We start from the raw sequence: 20,008 nt of genomic DNA on the forward strand, positions 1-20,008 counted from the left end.
ATCATCATGTGATTAGCACGCATAGTTTGTAACCCAGCACAACCGGCATGGTATTTCAGAACTTGTGAAAGTTGCCCATCAATTGAAGACTTCAAAACCGAGCTACTGAGTGCTTATGAACTAGAGGATATTGATGAAATTCAGTTAAAACGGTGGACATCCACCGACAGATCTGAACTGAGCTCCATGGTCCTGCCTTTGGAAGAATTCATGAATCAATTCTGTGAACGCGCGGTGAAATTAGTGAGACACGACTTCATTGCCAAGGCCCAATCTCAGTTTCTGAAAAATAAGAAAGATGAAATCGGTGAAGGAGAATTTGTCATTATTGGAGACTTCTCAGAGAACTATTCGTTTGTCGTACAGGATGCGGCCCAAGGATTCCATTGGAACTGCTCTCAAGTGACAATTCACCCCTGGGTTTACTATTTCAAATCGGACGATGGCAAATTAAACCACGATTCGTTCACGATTATATCAGAATGCAATACTCACGACGTTGTCTCAGTCCACCTCTTCCAAAGAATGCTCATTGAACACTTGAAATCTAGCTTTGAAAATGTAAAGAAACTTTACTATTTCTCAGACGGTTGCGCTGGCCAATATATGAATAGCAAAGCTTTCATAAACCTATGTCGTCACAAATCATAGTATGGTATTGACGCAGAATGGCATTTTTTTGCCACAAGTCATGGCAAGGGCCCTTCCGATGGTGTGGGAGGTACAGTCAAATGAGAAGCAACACGTGAGAGCCTGCGTAGACCTTACGACTGTCAAATTATTTCTCCAAAAGATATTTTTGCTTTGCTGAAAATGGTTTGAATGAAATGAAGTTCGGTTATGGGATCCAAGAGGCGTATGACGAGGAAGAACGAAATCTGGAAGAAAGGTGAAAAGCGGCCAAAACCATAGCTGGAACTCAAAAACTTAATGCTTTCGTCCCTATTTCTGAAACTGCTCTTCAAGTGCGTGAATTCAGCCTTAGCGAGGAACACCGTATCGAGTCAGCTATTTCAAAATCTACACCAACTTTTAACGGGAAACTCTCAGGTTAGTCACAGTGCACTATGATGGAAAATGGTGGCTTGCCTACATCATGGAAACCTTTCAGGACACTCATGAAGTGAAAGTGAATTTTCTTCATCCAAACAGGCCTGCAAATAGTTTATTTTTTCCTGACATTGAAGATCACTGCATTTTAGACATTTATGATATACAGTACTTCTTTCCATAGAACCAAAAACTGCTACAGGTAGAACCTACACAATCAGTAAAACAGAAACACAGCTGTCAAATAAAACATTGGTTGGCAAAAAATCTTGACTCTAAAGGCCCGGTCACACCTTGACGTTTTAGCCAACGTATGCCGATTTTTGAATTTTTTTTCTAAAACGCTGGCACACGTTGAATACGTTATGGGTAAGTTTTGATAACATTGAGAGCACGCTGAAAAACACTGCCATACGTCATTGTACGTTGGGTTTAAACGTTGTACTTTTCGGTTGTCCTCAAATTTTTTCATGCTTGAAATTTCATGACGTATGCCGGCGTATGACTCACACGTTCCGCTACGCTGGCCACAAGTTGTATGCACGGTCTGCGATCGTTGACAGACGTCAACACATGCTACTTGTAAGTTAATCATAAGTTGAGACACGCCGAGGTAATGTTTAGCGTACCTGAAACTTATTTCTAACCTATGATTAACGTGTTGTTGGCACGTTACGCGATCGTTGCCACACATCGACAGACGTTACTTTTAAGTTACTCATAGGCTGAAAGACGTCGGTATAATGGATCGTCCTTGCGTCAGCGTCCACGGCCACGGCCAGGACACTTATTTGCAGCATTCTTCAAACTTTTCTTCGGCATGACGTTGGATGTTCACACTTCGATGTCGAGCTTGGCTATGATTCCAATTGTCCATCGGCATTGTCTATTTAAAATAGTCGAGTTTGAGCGTTTTAACACGTTCAGAAGAAACGCTTCAAATTTCCAAACCCCAGCGTCAAAAAACAAAGGCGAGTGACAGCAATTTAAATCGTTCATTGTAAACAATGAAAATAGCTGAGTGGTACCGTTTAAAAGTCGTTGAGTGTAAAAAAAATCCAATTGTTGAGCGCAAGCGTCTACTTTCAATAGTGGAGATGCAGCCATTTAAATCGTTGAGTGTCAGCCTATGAACCTACCCGTGGACACGCGGACGCAAGGACGATCCATCATAACCCACACCCTCCCCCTCACACTCACCTACTACTGCCAACATGAACAAACTACTACTACTAATACTAATACTAATACTAATACTGATACTGATACTGTTACTGCTGACATGGACATCGACTCAAAAAGGAACTCGAAAACACTGTTGGGTTCCCCTTTTATGAGCAGCATTTTTATATACCAATTCCCAAAACCGCTGGGAACACGTCTTTATATGGCAGTTGTAACCTAGAAACACATTCATTTTTTTTTTTTTGTCGACCGGAAGACGTCATTGGAATACGTCTACATACGTCGATGTGTGTTGGGACTACGTAAAGAATTGGTTCAAAGCACGTCAAGCATAAGTTAGAAATAAGTTTCGCGTAAAAAAGACATTACCGCGACGTGTTTCGACTTATGAGTAGCTTATAAGTAGCCTTTGTGGACGTGTGTGAGCGTCCACATATCGTGTGTAAAACTTATCCCCATCGCATGCGGAACGTGTGTCATACGCCGAGTACGTCGTAAAATTTTGAACATGTTTAAAATTTCTTGACGTACCCTACTTACTACGACGTATGATAGCGTACTTTAGCGTTCTACTCACGTATACCAAACTTACTCATACCGTATTTGACATGCCCCAACGTTTTAGACACATTTTTCTTAGGTCGGCATACGCTGGCAAGATCGCTTAGGTGTGACCGCGATGTTGTCACTTCCATTTCTACGGCAGTTATGATTCGAATCGTTGTGCGTCAGCCTTTTAATAGGCTACGTCACGACATCATCGGCGATGCGTGCAACGCACTATGCCTAAGTTAGACTATCGTTGGGCATCGGTTGTGTAGGCCGACAACAGGTCAGCATTCGTTGGTATAAGTTATCTATAACACAACGAAACGTTCTGTGTCCATTACTAATATGTTATGCATACGACCAACTCGTTATGAATACGTCCGAATCTTAAAAAAAAAAACATCAAAAGTTCAACGTCAGCCAGCGTTTTACATACATTTTAATACGTTGCCATCGCTGGCTAAAACGTCAAGGTGTGACCGGGCCTTTATATGCGAGTAAAAACTCTTACTCGTACTGGTATCGCCTCCAGTTCCTGCATGTGCATGTGGAAAATTTATGTACAATATACTGATATAGTGTATTGGAAATCTTGTGTTCAAATATTGTGCTATGTATTGTGTGTCCAGCACCCGAGTCCACGAAAAATAAAACCATCATCACACTTGAACCCATTGAGATCCCATTTTCATTTATGCTGAGGTGTTGGAGTATATGAAGGGGTATTCTCACACGAAAAAAAAAATCGGGACCATCGGTTTGGCTGGAGAGGGGGGGCCCAAGGTCAAAGGGTGCCCCAAACTATAACTTTTTGAATTACTGTTTCGGAGTGATTTTACTTTACGCGATTCGAAAGATCTCGCTTTTACGAGCATTTTGATACCAAGATCAGCCAAATCGGACCACTACAACCTGTGATATGGCCTCTGGAAGATTGTAGGGCAGCCGGGGGCACCCAAATTTGGGGGCCCCTAAAATGGGCCCCGATGGGCCCACAGGTCTAAAAGTTGATATTTTGAGTTTTTTCACCCAAGTGAATAAATGACCAACATATGGGGAGAAAATGAGGTATTAGTGTCGGGAGGGTGTGTACACTTGACACGGAATGCCCCTTGTGCGAAACTGATATATAGCATGAGATCTCAAAAAGTTGTGGACGGATCCGGATGAAATTTTGTGGACAGGTTCGGTGTGTAACAAGGACAAACTATTAGAGTTTGGTGAAGATCCAGATCCGGATCAGGCTTCTAGAATTTTTTAAGTGATTCTTCACCATTGAGAGATTGTGCTAAACTGATATATAGTTCGAGATCTCAAAAAGTTGTGGACGCATCCGGACGAAACTTGGTGGACATGTTGGGTCTGTGGCAAGGACGAATTGATTCGATTTTGCCAACGATCCGAATCTGGATGTGGATACGAGATTTATTATCTTGCCAAAACGAAGTTTTTGCAAGATATGCAAGTCAGCTTGTATGTTTTGTTTTTTTGTTTGTTTGTTTGTTTGTCTGTAATCACGTATAAAAAATTCTGCAGAGCACAGTTATCATTGGAAATTTTTGTAACTTCGCATATCAGAGGCCTATAGAGGTCCCTTTCAGTGCACAAAATTTTGAAGGTCAAGGTCAAAGGTCAAGGTCACTTTGTCGCAAATCAAGGGAGTCGACGAAACCCTTATTTTTTGAGTAATTTTGATCGGACAGTCTTCAAACTTCATGGGAATATAGTTCATGGTCTGGCACTCAGCTGATTAATTTTTGGTGGCGATTGGCCTTGACCTTCATGGTTAGCGCCTGAGGTCAAACATATTTGACCCCAAGGTCAAATTTTCAAGTTTTAGGAACCATATCGTGTAGAACCTCAAATTGAACACTTCGATGAGTGCTTTCTAGATATGTCAAGCTTGAGACATTATGACATCATTTGGTGACGTTATGAGGCAAACGCATATTTTTCATGGTTACTCTGTAGAACGATTCTCATCGGAATCTCTCGTAGGCAGATATTCCTCAAGGAGTCGCTCCTGGTGGATAGCAGCTCTGTTCACCTCAGTGTGACCTTAAATAAGTCACTCATGTTCACATTTTGGCAAGATACTGGTCACCCTGGGGGTAACATTGGTTTTTATTTAATTTTTAAAGTGATTCTTCACCTTTGAGAGATAGGGCCAAAAACGATATATAGCCTGATATTTCAAAATATATTGACCCGATATGTTCTTTTGGATCAAGCATTACGTGGCGGAGGTATCTCCTCTACCATGTGCCCTTTTTGTGCCAAGTGTCTATTAAGTAGTTGTGAACTGTGACATAACGTAATGTGCCACAACAATGACTCTGTAGTTTGTTCCTCAAAATGATAAATATGTTGAAAGAATATTTACATTCATAATTTATTCTAAGGTCACCCCACAAAATAATTCAAACAATATGCACAAAAGCAGCTCATTAATGTTCATGACCCTGGAGTACGGTACGCAGCGATGCAGTTATCAGTGTCAGGGGGGAATTAACACCTCTACTGTCCTGACTGACTGACGGTGTTGCTAACTACTGTAGTTGATCTGGCTTTGTCTTATACTCCAAATTGACTTATCTATGAATGAAGGAAAGAAAAATGGGGAAATTAGCCAATTAGACTTTACTCCACATCGACCTATAGGCCGAAAAATATGGCATATGCAATTTGGACCTGGGATCTCAGCATTATCAGCCGTGTGCTGAGATGGAAACACCAAATAGGTCAATCCACTATCTCGTTGAAGTAAAATCTAAATGTAATTACCAGACTCGGTGGCATGATGGCTAGAGCATCCGCACCGAGTCCGAGAGGTCGGCGGTTAAGAACTCCCGGCCGAGCCATAGCAAAGACTTAAAAACAGATAAACCCCGTGGGTTGGCATGCCATGTCCAAGCTGTTCGGGGAAGAGGAAGATATCTCCAAATTTACAGGGAGAGAGAGAGACTGAGACTGAGACTGAGAGAGAGAACCCAGAAGTTACATCAACAGCAGTGTTTGTCTTCAGTCAAGCCCTGTTCTATCCTGTGCGTCATTTCTATCATTGGTGTTATTTGTAGGACAGCTCAAATTTCGTTCTTTTCTGGTTGATGTGCCATGGGCATCTGCTTTCAGTCTGGGTCCAGATTTGGATGCTGAGGAAATATCCCAATGAATTCATATTGGCATTGACAATTATATTCCTTCACGAACCGATGAGATATGAGGCAGTGTCGGAGTGGCGACCCGTCCAGGATTGTGCCGAATAGCCAAGGAGACTGCTTAGGCAGCACCAACGCTCTGCACAGAGTGTGGTCCCAATGGATGGATGGATGAGATGGGGAAAGGCTCATTCTCAACCATGGCTCATTCCTCCTTGTGCAGCAGCAATTGCTTTTCGTGACCATTTTTTCAAGAAGTACCATTTGCTGGGGACCTTTGATTTGAAGCACCTGCTTCATGAAGCTCATCATCGCTGCAAGAGAGTTTTGGACGGTGCCAAGCAGCAATATGCAGATTCTATTGCTGGTTCTATTATGACTCAGCGGCGTGGCTCCAGACACTTTTGGCAGATTGTCAACAGTGTTCTTAACCGCAACAACTCCTCTATACCTCATCTCTTTCAGGGTCCTGAGATGCTCACCCCCCCCCCCTCCACCCCCGGATAGGGCCAATCTTTTTGCAGAGTTGTTTGCCTCTAATTTCTCACTTAAAGATGATGGACATTTCCTTACTGTTTTTCCATCTCGCACAGATAAAGTTATTTCTGTCCCCCTTGTCACTCCTTAGAATGTTGCCAGAATTGTTCATTCTTTGGACGCCTCAAAAGCTACTGTTCCTGATGGGATTCCTCTCGTTGTATTACAAAGGTGTTGCCCTGAACTTGCACCGATTCTTGCCAAGCTGTGTAATATGTGCTTGGCCGATTCAGTGTCTCCCTCCTCATGGAAAGTGGCTTCGATTATTATATCCCTGCTTTTAAAGGAGTCAGTGAGCATTCTCTGGAAACTAATTACTGTCTCATTAGTCTTCTTCCTGTGATTTGTAAGATATTAATTTAAATGCTTTATCAATCATAAGCTTTTTAGTCACCTTGAAGACGATGAACTTCGTCCTGCCAGAATGGCTTTCGTCATTCCAGGTCGATCGATGACTTGCTCTTCCGAATTACTTCTGATCATTTTAACAGGGCCTTAGATTTTAGGGGTGAGACCCGTTTAGTTGCTTTGGGGTGAGACTACTGTGCAAGCTTCAGTCGTATGGTGTGGCGGGTGGAATGTTGTCCATAATTTCTGCTTTCCTTTCTAACCGAAAGTTGAAGGTGGTCCTTCATGCTCCGTAAATTTTGGTGTTCCTCAAGGTTCTATTCTTGGTTCGACTCTATATTTTGGTAAATATTGTTACGAAAATGGCCCTTATTGGACCACTAAATATAGGATTAGCTTAGATCCCCCATTAAATGCATGTTTAGCTAGGTTGTGTGGTAAAATGGACGTTATATGTGTGTCGGGAGATGTAAGAGGCTGTATTATTGTTGTGCGGTGGTGGTGGAACGAGAGCTCCCTCTTCTTCTTCCCCATCCCGGACGAGGCCCCGCCCAATCGGCTGAGAGGGTGTAGCCAAAAAGAGGAAGTGACGCGAAGGGGAGGAGTTCTGTCGGCAGTCGCTGGGAGAGGCGTGCTCATGTTTCGAAGCGAGCGAACGTAAGAAAACTGTAAAAGAGAGAAAAAGAGTATAGTTTTTGGAGAACAGTCGCTCTCGAGGCGTGCTGGTTTTTCCGAAGCGAGCGAACGTAAGAGAGGCTGCCTGCACGTCAAGTTGGCGAACGACTTTTATGGGGAGGTGATCGACAGGTTCGGCCTGCGTCGGGCCGTGGAGCCTCCGTCCTTACTCACCTCACGGCTCGACACGTTGTCAATCCGCCTGCGGAGCTCGGCACCTCGACTTGGGCCTTGTCTGGAGAACAGAGCAGGCCTGGATTTGTGTGCTGGACCTTGAGAGAGATCAGCTGAGGCCCATTGTCGACCTTATGCGGGGTCAGAGCGCGCAGAGACCGCGTGCGGTGCGAAGGGGGCAAGAGTACGACGCCTCCATTTCGCCACGCGGCGTGTTCGAGCTGGAGCTCGAATCTGTGGACATCCGCCTGTTGCGAGCGACATTCGTGCTTTTGATACTGTCCTCTCGTCCATGAGGCGTCACAAAGTACTCTGTCTTGCATGCATGCTGTCTGTCCTTGTCTGCACGTTGTTTAAGGCATATCTCGGCAGCGACCCCCTCGAAACCTGTAGTCCGTGGTTCCCTAGTTAAGAACGGGTTGAGGTTTGTTAATAAAAACAGTCGTGAATTTTGCTTGTGTTGTGATCCCCGATGTTCCCCAATAAATCTGGTTAATTCGTATGAAGTTGCCGCTATGGATTAATTCGCGTCGCGTCGAGGAACGATCCATTTGATTGGCATATAAAACCAAAATGGTTACAGACTGGCAGAAAACGCTCGGCATCTGACAAAACCAATCTGTAACCAGGGGTTCTATTTCCCCAACTGGCAAGGTACGAGGATTACATTGGTATCGCGATTGAAGACGCGTGACCCGAGGCCTGTGCTGAGCCGGCCGGTGTTATAAACCGCGGAGACGGCGGCGGTGAGGGTGGTGCCAAGTCAGGCGAGAATCCCGCCACCCCGGATCCACAACAACATAAATGACTTGTCTGATAACGTTTCATCCCAGCTCGCCATGTATGCTGACGATTCTACACTCGACTGTGTATCCCTTAATTCACGCAACACTTCTCGTAACGAGGTTTGTGCTTCACTAAACAATGATTTAGAGAACATGGTGAATTGGGGTCACGATTGGCTGGTACCTTTCAATGCCAAGAAGACCAAATTGCTGTCCTTGTCTTGTTCTAGAGACAGTTCTTTTCCTCCTGTACACATCGGTCCTTTGATCTTGCTGGAAGCACAAGACCTGTGCCTACTTCATCTTGATATCTCCCCTAATCTCAGCTGGGAGAAGTATATATCAGGTATTGCGAATAGTGCTTCTATGCAAGTTGGTTGTCTCTATAGAGCTCAGAAATATCTACCACCGGAGACCATCCTCTATTTGTACAAGACAATTATACACTCCCTTATAAAGAGAGTCCTGTTACCACATTTGGACTGGAGCACCAGCATGTCATCTGTCAGACATGCAGCCCAGTCCCCTTATTAAAAAGGCTCCGGAAGCTTCCTGTTATTAACTGAGTTCCCCAAGGCGCCTCGCCATGCAGCCGTGCAGCACATGGAAACAGAATTGGGAGGAAGCGGTGTACGCTAATTGACTTGTTAATTGTGGAATTAAAATAAATAAATAATAATCGTAAAATAATTAATTTCTTCATCAATTGGCTAATATCATACCTAAACCACTACTGTTTCATCCCGATCTGTAACTTTTTGAAAATTAATTAAATATGGATACAAACGAACACGACATAATAGTGACCGAAGCTTTTCGTGCTGCACTCTTCAGGGTAAGATCGCAGCAAGTGAAGGAGGAAGTGAAGGCGCGTGCTTTATACGCAGGTCTCAATAAGGTAGACGCTGATTGGTTCAACCGTAATGACGTCACGGTTAATCCGAACGCCCGTTGGTCGGTTCAACCATACTCGGTGGGACTCCTACAGCTCCACGAGGTACAATTTGCCTTGATCAATATCCTGGTTAACAGAGCACAGAGGATTTGTTCACCTTGTAATCCTCCTGCTGAAATAGACAAAATCATGAATATACTCGGTGAGAATGGTTATTCTGAGCATATAGTTAGGAGATACACACACAAGTTTCTAAACACGACAAAAGATCGGAGGATTGCTACGGACAAATGTCCAGTCTATATCAGGATGCCCCGGAAAGAGCAATCATCACGAAGGTTTGAAGTACAAATCAAACATATTGTGTCCAACACGTTTCTGGCTGTGCAACCCCGAGTAATCTTTACCTCTCGCCGTTTGCTGACGTCGGTCAACAAGGATGTGCTTCCCACCTCACAAACCAGCAATGTTATTGATGAGTTTAAGTGCCGATGTGAAGCTCGGTACGTGGACCGCACAACACCAAGATTGGCTGATCAGATCAAACAACACGTCCCTTTGGCGATTCGAAGAAAGATTGTGAGGGTTAGAACACAACCAGTGCGAGCATGTAGAAATATCCAGCAACAACCGGCCACTGTACCTGCTACATCTGCCATTGCACAGCACCTGGTTGCCAACCCTATCTGTGCAGACCAGTTCAATGCAGATATGTTCAGGATATTGAGCCATGGTCGGAGCTCGTTTAATTTGCGTATGTTGGAAGCAACCTTCATCCTTACCACCGATCCAATATTATGCCGTCAAAAGGAAGTTATACGATCTCTGTGTCTCTTTCAGCATGGAAAGATCAAGGGAAGTACGGTAACAAATGGTGAATGGACCTTTGGGGAAACCCATCCCCCCTCTCTCCAGGATGCGGTTGCAAACGTCAATCATCGACGAACTCTGCTCCAGCCAATGGGAGCTCGAGGTGAAGATGATGAGCCGACCAATGGGCGTTCGGATTAACCGTGACGTCATTACGGTTGAACCAATCAGTGTCTACCTTATAGAGACCTGCGTATAAAGCACGCACATTCACTTCCTCCTTCACTTGCTGCAATCTTACCCTGAAGAGTGCAGCACGAAAAGCTTCAGTCACTATTATGTCGTGTTTGTTTGTATCCATATTGAAGTTATATAGTACCAAAAACATCAGTTTATAATTAACAATTTGAAAAATTAAATAATTAATTGAATGATTCATCAATAAATCAAAAACTCCCTTTATAGCCAAATCACTTGGTCACTGTCGCGTCCGAATATCAGCTTCTGAGCTCAAAGGGTGCCTGAGATATTGCCCAGATGAGAAAGAAAATAAGTAATTAATAAATCGATAATAATTAAGTAATTAATCAAATTACTAATTAATTCAAAAACAAACAAGTAGAGGTACATTCAAGGTACACCGCCCCCATGCCAAATAAAATAATAAATAAATAACAAATCCTCCACCCCGCGACATCGCCGGGGTGCCTTTGGCGCCCGGCGATGCCGCCATGCAGCACATGGAGATGGAATTGGGAGTGGTGTGCAAATAATTGATCGAGTAACAGATTAATTGCATAATTACAATAAATAAATAATCATCCAAAAACAATTAATTTCTTAATCAATTGGCCAACAGCATACCCAAACCACCACTTTTTCATCCGAATGTGTAACTTTTTGAAAATTAAGTGATTAATCGAAAAATGAATAAATAATCTATTGATCAAGAAATAAATTTAAAAAAAAACCTTTATAGCAAAATCATTTGTTCACCGTCATGTTGAAATATCATCTTCCTCACTCAAAAGGTGCCTTAGCTATTGGCCAGATGAGAAACAAAATAAACTCGAAGGGCACTCGGTAGAGCGCATACCGCCGCCACGCAATGCCTGATCCACAAGAACATATCGGGCCCAATAATTATTTGAAATATCATGCCACGTATCGTTTTTTGGCCCTATCTCTCAATGGTGAAGAATCACTTTGAAAATTAAATAATTCTTATATCTAGATCCGGAATCGGATCTTCAGAAAAATTCAATCAATTAGTCATGGTCAAACACCCAACCTCTCCACCAAGTTTCATCCGAATCAATACATAACTTTTTGAGATGTGTTTAGCTGTCAAACTTCCTGTCCCAGTCGTACACCTGCTGCAGCGATAAAGATGCATCACCATATTGAATTTTCATTCTGCGATGGAGTTCACTGCGATTCACACCCTCACTTCCCAAGAAACGGATGACAGAACGTTGCTCCTCCCTGGTGCATGCTTCTCGGGGAGCCGCTATCATGGAACTGCTCTACTGACGTCATACGCTCAATGTTGCCAGATTGAAAACAGGCAAAACATGACTCTTACCCATAGATATAACGTGTCGTCTCCAGCTACACACATGACTCTCAAATTGATGTCACCATTTTATGGTTACTTGTTGACTGCCCTTCGTACATAGTACGACAACCATTCCCTGTGCCTCTGCACTTGGTCACCATTTACTGAATCATCCTCAGTCTGCAGAGCAATATCATATTGACTGGTATAAAATCCCGAGTGGAGGATGCAGTTGAGCTCACCTTCGTGCAAGGGAGGCCACATTTATCAGATCAACCAACCCTATTCTTTGCAGACAGAAATACTTTGTCCGAACTTTATATCTAAATTGACTTTGATGGCTTGACTGTGACACAACAGTACCACAGTCAACACTGAGTCATCGTGAAAGTCACCCTCCCTCCCCACCCTCCCTTGCTAGCCCTCAGCAAATTAGCATGACGTTTCCACCGGTTCTTAGTGATTCATCTCCACCTACTCATTAATCATGATGCTCTGTGGTTCCACAAATCAGGTAATCTCGTCCTTTCTTTCTCTCAACCAATCAACGTTGAGGACATTACATTGTAACTTTATAAAACGAGAGTTTGATGCTTCTTCTTCATCTGCTTGTGGTTTTATCCTGGAGTGCAAGCTGAAAAGCTTTGATGATGTCTATTTTATTGAAATGCGTATTTAAATTTTGTTGTACTAATCGAATGTTTGTTTAATTCGATAACAATTAAGTAATGAATCAATTAATTTATGAATCAAAAAGAAAAAAAAAAGTTTTTGCAAAAGCACATCTTTACTTTTCTCCCCAAATTTCAGCTTCCAAGCTCAAAGGATGGCTGAGATATCACCCGGACAAGCAAGAAAGAAAATAATTAATCGATAAATTGCTGGATCAATAAATCAACAAGGACAAATGTGTCCAAGAGCCGCGTCCTAAAGGCAATAACAACAACAACTTCCGATATTTCGTCACGTGCCTTGATGGAGCCAATAGTGAGACCCGTCATGGAGGCTCCTCGTTCATGACGAGAAAATCGTGTATTTACGAAATTACAACACATTAAACGGAATAATCTTTAAATAGTAACGTGAACTTTTCGAAACTTTAAAGCAAATGTCCGAATATATTTAAAAGTTGATGATAGACGCTCTCAAAAGGCATCTTCAATGCGAGGATGTGTACAGGTGTTTAGTATTTCAGGAGATCCGGATCCTGTATATAAAAGAGCCGAGTCCTAAAGGTTTTGTCTTCACCAGAAGAAGAACAACGCGGAGCTCTCTTAGAGCCAGCGTTCGCTACGCGAGATGCGGCTAAAAATACTCTTAATAGCCAAATCACTTGGTCACTGTCATGTCCAAATATCAGCTTCTGAGCTCAAAAGGGGCCTCAGATCTTGCCAGGATGAGAAATTAAATAAATATGTAATTGATAAATCAATAATAATTAAGTAATTAATAAAAAAATAAAAATACCGCTTTTGCCAAAGCACATCTTCACTTTTGTCCCCAAATTTCAGCTTCCTAGCTCAAAGGATGGCTGAGATATCGCCCGGACAAACAAACAAGACAAGCCGGTAGGCGGACATGGGTAGTCGACTACCCAATAGAACCTGACGCGATGGGCCTGTTCGATGGGGAATGACATGAGGATTAAGCACAAAAAAATTCATCATTCTAGCTTCAAGAGTTAATGCTGCAGATTGTTTTTTTGTTAAAATACCCCACATTTAGAGGTTTTTCGGCCGTTGCTAGGCAACGGAGGGGTCCATAGCAACGGTTCTTTCTCACACATAACTAGGACATACCATGAACCTACCATACCAGTTTCATGTATATCTGACTCATAGTCTCTGAGATATAACGAACTTCGTTTTTTTATTGTTTTCGACCAGGGTTCATTCAAAGTCTATCTTCTCCGACAGTTTTCATAGGATCCAGCGGGAATTTTTTGACAATATGGCTGAATGTACTGCCCACAGTCGCTCGTGGCCCGATTTTTGATTTTCCAAAAAATAATTTTTTGTGATTTTCCCAAAAATATATTTTTAGGATTTTTCAAAAATTTCAAAAGGTCCGTTGCTAGGCAACGGATGGGTCCATAGCAACGGTTCTCATTTGCACACAACTAGGTCATGGTATGAACCTACCAACCAAGTTTCATCAAAATCGCCATTGTATTAACGGAGCACTGGACCGAACAGACATATTGTACATAGAGACAGACAGACAGACAGACAAACATATCGACGGAAATACTGATAATAAGGGTAGATAGATTGACTACCCAACAAACAAACAAAGAAGAAAACAAACAAACGGAGTGAAAACTGAGCACTCCCTTCTTTCGGCGCCCGGCGATGACGTCACGCATCGTCTGGATATGGAATTGGAAAGGAGCAGTGTACAACAGGAAAGGAAATGGAGAAAAAAAAACTGAGAAAAAAAGAACTCAGCCTTCTCCCAATCACCAGCAAGGTTATGGCAAAAACCGATGAAAAATCATGGGCAAAACTGGGAAAAAAATAATGATAATAAAATAAAATTTAAAAACTTCAGGTGAGATAGATGGACACTCCAGGGACTTTCAAGTCCTAACACTACAGGGACTTTCAGAAAGGGAATTTGAAGGAGGTGGGTTTGGGGTGGATTAACGGGGGTAGAAAAGATCAGGGTTTTGGATAGGGAAAGATAAGAGGTGGTGGTGAACGGCTGTTTAGAAGGCCTGGAGGGAATTGCGAGATTGAAGAGTGTGGGAGTTTGTTCCAAAGGTGGAGAAAAAGAGGAATGAAAGAGTGAAGGTGAGCAGTGACTTTTAATTTTGGTAGTTTTACCAGAAGGGGGTTGCTGTTGGGCCTTGAGCGCCCTGCGGAAATATGGGCGGGGGGGGGGACAAATCTCAGCCAGAGCAGGGGGGAGGGGGCGAGGATGGAGAGATGACAGTAGAAGACAGAAAGAACACCAACCTGCCTGCGTTGAGAGAGTGAGAGACCCAAAGACAACCTCACTGCGGGACATACCAATGACATTCAATTCCTTGGGGTCCACAGCGGGAAGCCGAGAGAGAGGTGAGAGGCAGGAGCACCAGCCCAAAGGGGAGAGCAGTACTCCAACAGGCTGTGGATGAAAGCGTGGTCAGGAGCTCAAGCATGCCAGGAAGGACTTTGCACGACGGAGGAAACCCAGTGACTGGGTTTGGAGGCCAGCTTGGAAATGTGGCTTTCCCAGGAAAGATCATGGCAGATAGTGAGACCCATAAGCTTCAATGAAAGGACTTATTCAAGAGGATTGTTGAGAGAGTAGATTGGGGGTGGGGGGTTCCAAACGTTCCTTTCGGAGAGACATAGTAAGAGTGTGACATTTGTCAGGATTGAAAGACACGTTCCACGTGTTGGACCAGTTTGTGATTTTATCCCGATCTGCAGAGAGTGAAAAGGCTGCTGCTTGCCAACCTGAGGGATGACAGATGGAGAGTCATCAGCAAAGATATAGAGGATTTTCCAGAGAGACAGAGAGATCATTGATGAAAACCAGAAAAAGAAGAGGACCCAGAACGCTGCCTTGAGGATGTCCAACCTGGAGTGGAAGAGGGGATGAAAGAACTCCATTTTGGGCCACACGTTGGCTGTGACAGGAGATGAAATCTGCGAACCATGAGTGGAGATGTCCTTGGATACCATAGGAAGAGAGTTTAGTGAGCAGGGCAGGGTGCCAGACCGTGTCAAAAGCACACGATATGTCTCAGGATATGGCTCTGATTTCATGTCCAGCATTGAGGACCTCCATGCATTGTTGGGAAAGCAGGAGCAGCAAGTCCAGGGTAGAGTGACCTGGTCTGAATCCAAATTGATGATCGGAAATCTGCAGGGATCTGTTTTTACCTCTACCGACGATGATGAAGGAAGTTATGTTTTCACTCCTCTCTGTTGTTTGTTTGTTTGTCTGTGTGCAGGACATCTCAAAAAGTTGTGTACGGATTCGGATGAAACTTGGTGGACAGGTTGGGTGTGTGACACGGACAAATCGTTTCGATTTTGGTGAAGATCCGAATCCAGATCCGGATACGAGAATTACTTAATATTCAAAGTGATTCTTCACCATCGAGATACTGGACCAAAAACGAAATGTAGCACGATATTTCAAAAATTTATTGGGCCCGATATGTTCTTGCACATCAGGCATTACGTGTTGGAGGTATGCGCATTAGTTTTATACCTCGTTTTTTTGTCGTGCTGTACATCATTTTTTGGCCCATCTCTCAATGGCGAAGAATCATGATGCAAGTCAAACACAAAAACCGACAATTTCGTTAAAAACACTCAACAACAACAACAAAAAAAAACCACACGCTCATATTAAAAAAACCTACCCATCACGGCCTTTGCTGACAATTTTCACTTCAAAGTAATATATGCCACAGGCTGCTGGGATGGGATGCGTGGCTCGGACAGAGGCTGCATCTTTGGGAGTTTTGCCATGGCCTGCACGGATGAGTCAAACAAAACGAAGGAGAAGAAGATCAGAAGGTGTCAGGTGCATCAGTTCAATGTGGAATGCCACAGCGATGACACATTCAATGCAAATCAGGCAAAGGAGAAAGTTTTTTTTTTTTTTTTTTTTTTAAAGAAAAATTCAATCAAAACAACAAAAGAGAGAATGAAAGAAAGAAAAAGAAAAAAAACAACCCAGAAATTCCTTCGAATGGTCAAAGAATGAGGTGAAGATTACTGCACGGACGGGTAAGAGAGGAAGTGAACCTGAAGGTCAGCATTTGCATCATTGTAACGATCAAGCATCGTTCGGTAATTCAAATTAACACACAGAATATATATAATTAATAGGATTTTAAAACTCCTCCCCCCCCATTTTGTGAAACATTCTTGAGGCAGCTTCTCTCCTCGACCTCCTCTCCCGAATATAAACAGCTTGACATTGAACCTTTAATTCGCCTGTTCCAATTCACCTTACAAGTTTGCCTGTTCGAGGAATCCTCCGAAATCGACCTTGAAGCGAACAATGGTCCAACGCAATTGGAGGACGACAAGAGTGTGGGCAATGGTCGAGCATTTACCAACTACCGGGGCATGGAGAAAGGAACGCGTATCGTGGGTTGGGCAAAAAAAACAAAAACAGTAAAACTGATAAGGGTGCATCGCACGACACGTTCGAAATCCACCAAACAAATTTGACCGGAAAAAATAATTGCTGGTTCAAATTTCAAATCGATGGAATGAAAATTGAGGATTTTAGAAATCTCACCGAGGTTGTTGTTGACCTTCAAAAAATAATTGGCGGTTCAATTCAGTGACCTTTCGAATCGGATAAAAATTGAGGACTTTGGAAAGATGACAAACTTGGTGATCTTTCACCTATGTTGACCTTTTGACCTATATAGTCAAAAAAACATGGACGGCCTCACTTTTATCCTTCGGAAACCTCTGCGAGAGTTTGCCGAAGTTAGCCCAACGCGTTTGCGAGTGATCGTACTCACAGACAAACATACAAACGAGACAGACCGACGTATGACAAAAATTTCCAAATTTTGTCAAACCAGACAGACAGAATGACGCGCACAACCAACCAATATACTTGAAAAATCTTCAATTTTCGCAAGTAATAAATCGGGGAGGGTTTGAGGTTATGGTTAGGTTGGGGGCAGGTGAGGTGAGGAAGAACAGGGAGAAAAGGTTTCATGTGAAGGAAGGCAGCGAGGACAGAGGCTGCGTTCGTGCGGAGAGGGCGAGTGTGGTTACCGGCTCGCACAAGGGAGAGGAGAAGGCGGGTTGCAAGGCGTGTGAGGACATGGGCGAGGGTGGGTTTCTGGTCACGCTAGGGCAATGGCAGGTTACCGCTCAGGTGAGGGCATGTTTGCCGGTCACACAAAGACAAGGGTGGATCAATGATCGTGCAAAGGAATGCGAGTAGCAGGGCACATTAATGGGGGTGGCGTGATGCTGGTCACAAGGGGGCAGGAATGACGCTGGTTGAACGGGGGTGGGGGAGTGCCGCCAGTCGCACAGGGGCGGGGGCATGACGCTGGTTGCACAGGGGCGGGGGAGTGACACCAAACACACATGGGCGGGGGAATGACGCTGATTGCATGGAGGCGGGGGAGTGACACTGGTTGTACGGGGGCAGGGGAGTGACACTGGTTGCACGGGGGCGGGGGAGTGACACTGGTTGCACGGGGGCGGGGGAGTGACACTGGTTGCACGGGGGCGGGGGAGTGACGCTGGTTGCACGGGGCGGGGGAGTGACGCTGGTTGCACGGGGCGGGGGAGTGACGCTGGTTGCACGGGGGCGGGGAGTGACGCTGGTTGCACGGGGGCGGGGGAGTGACGCTGGTTGCACGGGGGCGGGGGAGTGACACTGGTTGCACGGGGGCGGGGGAGTGACACTGGCTGCACGGGGTTGGGGGAGTGACGCTGGTTGCACGGGAATGACGCTGGTTGCACGGGGGCGGAGGAGTGACGCTGATTGCACGGGGCAGGGGCAGGGGCAGGGGCAGAGGCGTGCCGCTGGTCGTGGGGGCTGGGGCATGGGAAAGGCCGTGCCCCTGGATGCGCGGCAACTGGAGCAGGGGCATGACACTGGTCTCGCTGGGGAGGGGCAGGAGCATGATGCTGGTCGCGAAAGGGTGAGATGGGGGTGACGCTAGTTGTGAGAGGGCGGGACGGGGGGGTGGTGATGCTGGTCACACAAGTGGGGGGTCAGGGCAAAAGGTTGGTCGCACAAGGGAGGGGCGTGATTCTCATTGCGCGAGGGCAGGAGCATGATGCTGGTCACGAGAGGGCGGTGGTGTGATGCTGGTTGCACAAGGGCGGGGGCATGACGCTGGTCACACGGAGGCAGGGCATGACAGTGATTTGCACAGGGGCAGTGGCGTGACCCTGGACGCACGGTAGCGGGGGCATTATCCTGGATGTGGGAGGGCAGGGGCAGAGGCGTGCCGCTGGACACGAGAGGGCGTGACGGGGGTGATGCTGGTCGTACAAGGGTCGATGGTGGGGGCAGGGCGGAACGTTCGTCAAGCGAGGGCGGGGCGTGACTGGTAGCGTGAGGGCGGCGGCGTGACGAGCTGGTCGTGCGAGGGCAGGGGCGTGACGAGCTGGTCGCGCGAGGGCGGGGGCGTGACGAGCTGGTTGCGTGAGGGCGGCGGCGTGACGAGCTGGTAGCGTGAGGGCTGGGGAATGATGCACTGGTGATGGTCTCCACGCGGGGGGATTGACGAGGTGGTGGTCTCCGCGTGGGGGGAATGACGAGGTGGTGGTCTCCGCGTGGGGGGAATGACGAGGTGGTGGTCTCCGCGTGGGGGGAATGACGAGGTGGGGGTCTCCGCGTGGGGGGAATGACGAGGTGGTGGTCTCCGCGTGGGGGGAATGACGAGGTGGTGGTCTCCGCGTGGGGGGAATGACGAGGTGGTGGTCTCCGCGTGGGGGGAATGACGAGGTGGTGGTCTCCGCGTGGGGGGAATGACGAGGTGGTGGTCTCCGCGTGGGGGGAATGACGATGTGCTGGTCTCCGCGTGGGGGGAATGACGAGGTGGTGGTCTCCGCGTGGGGGGAATGACGAGGTGGTGGTCTCCGCGTGAGGGGGATGACGAGGTGGTGGTCTCCGCGTGAGGGGGATGACGAGGTGGTGGTCTCCGCATGGGGGGAATGACGAGGTGGTGGTCGCCGCGCGGGGAATGTCGAGGTGGTGGTCGCCGCGCGGGGGCATGACGTGGTGGTCACCACGCGGGGGCATGACGAGGTGGTGGTCGCCACACGGGAGCATGACGAGGTGGTGGTCGCCGTGCGGGGGCATGATGCCGGTCGCGCGAGGGCGGGGGCATGACGCCGGTCGTGCGAGGGCGCGAGCGGGGGCATGACGCCGGTCGCGCGAGGGCGGGTCGCTGGTCAGGTTGTTGGTCGCGCATGCTCGGCTGGTCACTAAGCGTGCATAATGCGTGGCAGGTCTCTGACGGGTCGATTCTGGGTGGAGGGAGGGTCGCATCATGCGTGGGTCACGGACAGCATGGCAGGTGGTCGGTTGACACATGTTCACGCGGTTAGGATGGGTTAACGAGTAAGGAATATGAGAAAATTAAGAAAACAATGAAAATCTGTGGAAAGCAGAAAGTTGTTGGTGAGATGGAGGGGAGGGAGGAAGTCTAATAATAAATTTGAGGAGTGGGTGAGATGATGGAGGAGAGAAAGGAAGTTTAATGATCAATTTGAGGAGTTTGCTGCATTATCAAATTTACTTTTCCATCACAATACAATACAAGGTGGGGGTGGGGAGGAGGGAGAGA

At 45.9% G+C, this 20,008-nt stretch overlaps 1 protein-coding gene across 2 annotated transcripts in view; it reads right to left on the reverse strand.

Annotated features, from left to right (window-relative positions):
* The window catches only part of LOC147023969 (ran-binding protein 9-like), a 108,852-nt gene that overhangs the window by 70,555 nt on the left and 18,289 nt on the right, over window positions 1-20,008 (reverse strand). For both annotated transcript variants that reach the window (XM_085890060.1, XM_085890061.1), the window contains one exon: window positions 16,085-16,196. In XM_085890060.1, the coding sequence (XP_085746186.1) occupies window positions 16,085-16,196 (112 nt within the window). The remainder of the gene's footprint in view (window positions 1-16,084; window positions 16,197-20,008) is intronic.

The sequence above is a fragment of the Eptatretus burgeri genome, chromosome 7 (genome assembly GCF_056783735.1).
Source record: "Eptatretus burgeri isolate ZD-2024b chromosome 7, Ebu_testis_v1, whole genome shotgun sequence".
Classification (NCBI taxonomy): domain Eukaryota; kingdom Metazoa; phylum Chordata; class Myxini; order Myxiniformes; family Myxinidae; genus Eptatretus; species Eptatretus burgeri.